Genomic DNA, 5,253 nt, shown 5'->3' with positions numbered 1-5,253 from the left:
TTTTCTTATAACATCGCATACAATTTGTTGGAAATATTCAAAACCGGTTTATTCGACAGAAAACAACAATTTACAAACATTGGGTTAGAGAAAAACTTATCCCAGAGTTCGGAATTTTTGAATAAAATAGCGCTAATCCCTTTTGCAGCGGTTTAGAGATTAATCCAGAATTAATGGCTAAAATTGTTTTTTCCGGCATTTTTAATGGACAGAGAAATGGTTTCTGATTGGTTGGACTTTTAGAGATTTAGAACAAAACTGAACTTTATCTGTCGGACTTAATCTCTTAGGGTAATGACTGTTAGGGATAAAGTGCTAAAAAAAGACTTTATTTTTTTTGCAGGCGGTAACAATTTTTTTTAAATACCCATAAAGAATGAGACATTTGTGACGGCCTAAACTAATAATATCACAACGTGCTTACGGATTAAATCTGTTCCAATGTCTTGAATATGTGTAGTTCTATATTGGATATTTAAATAATCTTTATAAAGAAAAAAAACATGTATTCAGTTGAGGGGAATAATTCAGAACAGTTGTCTCTGAAATCTCATCCTGTGTGGTTAACCTAAAAACTTACCGATACTATGAATAGGTGTCGGAGATGTATCTGTCAGATCAGGATTAGGATTGTTCTTGTTAGGAAGGGTTTGATCCCTGAAATTATGATTATTAGGAAGGGTTTGATCCCTAAAACTGTAATTGTTAGGAAGGGTTTGATTTCTAAAAATACAATTTTTAGCAAGGGTTTGATCCCTAAAAATTTAATTGATAGAAAGGGTTTGATCCCTAAAATTGTAATTGGTAGGAAGGGTTTGATCCCTAAAATTATGATTATTAGGAAGGGTTTGATCCCTAAAATTATGATTATTAGGAAGGGTTTGATCCCTAAAATTATGATTTTTAGGAAGGGTTTGATCCCTAAAATTTTGATTATTAGGCAGGGTTTGATCCCTAAAAATACAATTGTTAGGAAGGGTTTGATCCCTAAAAATACAATTGTTAGAAAGGATTTGATCCCTAAAAATACAATTGTTAGAAAGGGTTTGATCCCTGAAAATACAATTTTTAGGATCATTTTTAAGTTTTCTTTCTACCTTTTTCGAGATCTACTTAGTAAACCGATATATAACTCAAGCTTTTTTTAATATGCACACATGCATACATTTTGTCATCAAAATTGATGGAGTTATAACACAAGTTTTAGATATTTAATGTCAGAAATCAAAAAGGCTCCTGCCGCATCAGAAAAAGACGAATTTAAATTTAAAAAAATTCTCTTAGCTTTGTTTACCTATTTCCTCCGGAAGCCAGCAATTCCCGTTCCTTACTGTTTCTCCATTTCATTCTTCTGTTCTGGAACCAGATCTTAACCTAGGAAATAACAGGTTTTAACCAGATCTTAACCTAGGAAATAACTGGTTTAAACCAGATCTTAACCTAGGAAATAACTGGTTTAAACCATTTTTAACCTAGGAAATAACTGGTTTAAACCATTTTTAACCTAGGAAATAACAGGTTTAAACCAGATAATAATCAAGGAAATAACTGGTTTAAACCAGATCTTAACGTAAGAAACAACAGGTTTTAACCAGGTCTTAAGCTAGGAATAGATTGATAGATGGACAGTTAAATAGATAAATAGAATTATAGATAGATACATAAAATTGGATAAATAGACAGATATATATCAATATATAGTAAGATAGAAATATAAATAGATATATATGTAGATAGATGGAAAGATAGATAGATAGATAGAAAGATAGATAGATAGATAGATAGATAGGTAGATATATATATCAATATATAGTAAGATAGAAATATAAATAGATATATATGTAGATAGATAGATAGATAGATAGATAGATAGATAGATAGATAGATAGATAGATAGATAGATAGATAGATAGATAGATAGATAGATAGATAGATAGATGGATGGATAGATTAGATAGATAGATAAATAGATAGATAGATACATGGATCTGGAAATTCCCCATTATTAATGTAAAGGCTGGCTTGGACACTAATAGATAGAGTCTACTATATAATACAATAATACTAATATTTATTTATCACAATAATAATAATAATATTCATAATAATAAGAGTAATATTATGAAAAATTATCAACATTGATATAGTTTTCTTAAAAAAATACACTTAAATTTGTACTCTGGATAAAAATTGGATTTTACAAGATATTAAAACAAAGAATTTTTTTCTTAAATAATTTTTTTTCATGCAATTTATTTCACCTGTGAATCCTTTAAGCCCAGTTTTTCCGCTAATTTCTTCCGATCAGGTTTGGAAATATATTTTTGAATTTGAAATCTTTTCTCCAAACCTTTCCGTTGGAAGTCGGAGAACACAGCTCTGCGAAGCATTCCACGCCGTGGCTTTCCTAAATATTTTCTTTAAATGTTTTGAATAACCCTCCATCTATAAAGTGGCGTCTTCGATTTTCTTTAAAAGTGACTTGACGATTTTTGCAGCAGAGATATATGTAGATAGGACATTTAGAGAAATTAATCCTGTGAAGGACTACAGGACTAAAGTGGGACTGTGAAGGATTACAGGACTAAAGTGGGACTGTGAAGGACTACAGGACTAAAGTGGGACTGTAAAGGACTACAGGACTAAAGTGAAACTGTGAAGGACTACAGAACTAAATATGAACTGTAAAGTACTACAGGACTAAAGTTGAACTGTGAAGGACTACAGGACTAAAGATGGACTGTGAATGACTACAGGAATAAAGTTGGACTGTGAAGGACTACAGAACTAAAGTGGGACTGTGAAGGACTACAGGACTAAAGTGGGACTGTGAAGAACTGCAGGACTGAAGTGGTACTGTGAAGGACTACAGAACTAAAGTGGGACTGTGAAGGACTACAGGACTAAAGATGGACTGTGAGGGACTACTGGAATAAAGTGGGACTGTGAAGGACTACAGAACTAGAGTGGGACTGTGAAGGACTACAGAACTAAAGTGGGACTGTAAAGGACTACAGGACTAAAGATGGACTGTGAAGGACTACAGGACTAAAGTCAGACTGTGAAGGAATACAGAACTAAAGTGGGACTGTGAAGGACTAAAGAACTAAAGTGGGACTGTGAGGGACTAAAGGACTAAAGTGGGACTGTGAAGGACTACAGGACTAAAGATGGACTGTGAAGGACTACAGGACTAAAGTCGGACTGTGAAGGACTACAGAACTAAAGTGGGACTGTGAAGGACTACAGAACTAAAGTGGAACTGTGAGGGACTACAGGACTAAAGATGGACTGTGAAGGACTACAGGACTAAAGTTGGAATTTGGAAAATCACGTTAATGGTATAAAATGCTAAAAGAAAGAATAATAGAATGGATGAACAGAAAGCATGAATAGGAAGGATGAACAAAAAGGATGAATACAAAGGATGAATAGAAAGAATGAATAGAAAAAAAATAACAGAAAGAATGAATAGAAAGGATGAATAGAAAGGATGAATAGAAAGGATGAATAGAAAGGATGAATAGAAAGAATGAACAGAAAGGATGAATGGAAAGGATGAATAGAAAGATGAAAAGAAGGGATGAATAGAAAAGATGAATAGAAAGAATGAACAGAAAGGATGAACAGAAAGCATAACAGAAGGGATGAATAGAAGGATGAATAGAAAGGATGAATATAAAGAATGAATAAAAATGATAAATAGAAACGATGAATAGAAAGGATGAATAGAGAGCATGAATGGCAAGGATGTATAAAATGGATGAATAGAAAGGATTAATATAAAGAACATTAGAATGGATAAACAGAAGGTATGAATAGAAAGGATGAATAGAAAGGATGAATAGAAAGGATGAATAAAGGATGAACAGAAAGAATGAACAGAAAGGATGAATGGAAAGGATGAAAAGAAAGATGAATAGAAGGGATGAATAGAAAAGATGAATAGAAAGAATGAACAGAAAGGATGAACAGAAAGCATAACAGAAAGGATGAATAGAAAGGATGAATATAAAGAATGAATACAAATGATAAATAGAAACAATGAATAGAAAGGATGAATAGAGAGCATGAATAGCAAGGATGTATAAAATGGATGAATAGAAAGGATTAATATAAAGAACATTAGAATGGATAAACAGAAGGGATGAATAGAAAGGATGAATAGAAAGGATGAATAGAAAGGATGAATAAAGGATGAACAGAAAGGATGAATAGAAAGGATGAACAGAAAGAATGAACAGAAAGGATGAATAGAATAAATACAGGATAAATAATGTGGACGAATTAACAAATTGCTTAGATAATGGATGTTTGAAAGGATGAACAGAAAGGATGAATAGAATGAATACAGGATAAATAATGTGGACGAATAAACAAATTGCTTAGATAATGGATGTTTGAAAGGATGAACAGAAAGGATGAAGGAAAGGATGAATAGAAAGGATGATTGAAAGGATGAATACAGGATACATGAATTTGATGTATAAATAAATGAAGTGCTGGGAGGAATGATGAATATAAATCATTTATACAGAATGAATGAATTGGATGGATGAATAAAGAAGCTGCTAAGTGGAAAGATGAATAGAAATATTGAATACAAGATAAATGAATAGGGAGGATGAAAGGATGAAAGAATGGATTGCTAGGAGTAAGGATGAATAATGAATGAATACATTGAATGTAAAGTCTGAGATTTCAATATGAATGGGAAATGAATAAGATAACTTGGATTAACTTGATGAAGAGTTCTCTAAATTCATAATAATTTCCCCCAGTTCACCTCCCCCTCCCCCCATACCTTAATTTCCCCTCGTTTACCCACCAACCCCTTGTTTTTATTTCCCACTTCCGTACTTCTCCTAAGTGTTCCTTTCCCCTTCCCTCTCTTCCCCAATCCCCGCATTCCTTCTCCTCTTTCCCCTCTTTCTACATCCTTCTTTCCCCTTCCCTCTCTTCCCCAAACCTTATATTCCTTCGCCCCTTTCCCCTCTTCTTTCATCCTTCTTTCCCCTTCTTTCTCCTCCCCAATTCTCATATTCCTTCTCCCCTTTCCCCTCTTCTTTCATCCTTCTTTCCCCTTCCTTCTCTTCCCAAATCCTCATATTCCTTCTCCCATTTCCCCTCTTCTTTCTTCCTTCTTTCACCTTCCCTCTCTTCCCCAATCCTCATATTCCTTCTCCCCTTTTCCCTCTTTCTCCATCATTCTTTCGCCGCCCACCCTTCCTACATTTAGTTTTTCTCTTTATT

At 33.6% G+C, this 5,253-nt stretch overlaps 1 protein-coding gene across 1 annotated transcript in view; it reads right to left on the bottom strand.

Moving 5' to 3' along the window:
* Positions 1 to 580: 580 nt before the first annotated feature.
* The window catches only part of LOC111714137 (homeobox protein DBX1), a gene marked incomplete at its 3' end in the record, with an annotated part of 9,995 nt that continues 5,322 nt past the window's right edge, over positions 581 to 5,253 (bottom strand). The window contains 3 exon segments of the mRNA XM_023489184.1: positions 581 to 657; positions 1,295 to 1,374; positions 2,262 to 2,407. Coding sequence (XP_023344952.1) covers positions 581 to 657; positions 1,295 to 1,374; positions 2,262 to 2,407 — 303 coding nt within the window.

This window comes from Eurytemora carolleeae, unplaced genomic scaffold, assembly GCF_000591075.1.
Source record: "Eurytemora carolleeae unplaced genomic scaffold, Eaff_2.0 scaffold1493, whole genome shotgun sequence".
Lineage (NCBI taxonomy): Eukaryota > Metazoa > Arthropoda > Copepoda > Calanoida > Temoridae > Eurytemora > Eurytemora carolleeae.
This window is presented reverse-complemented; position numbering and strand designations above follow the sequence as displayed.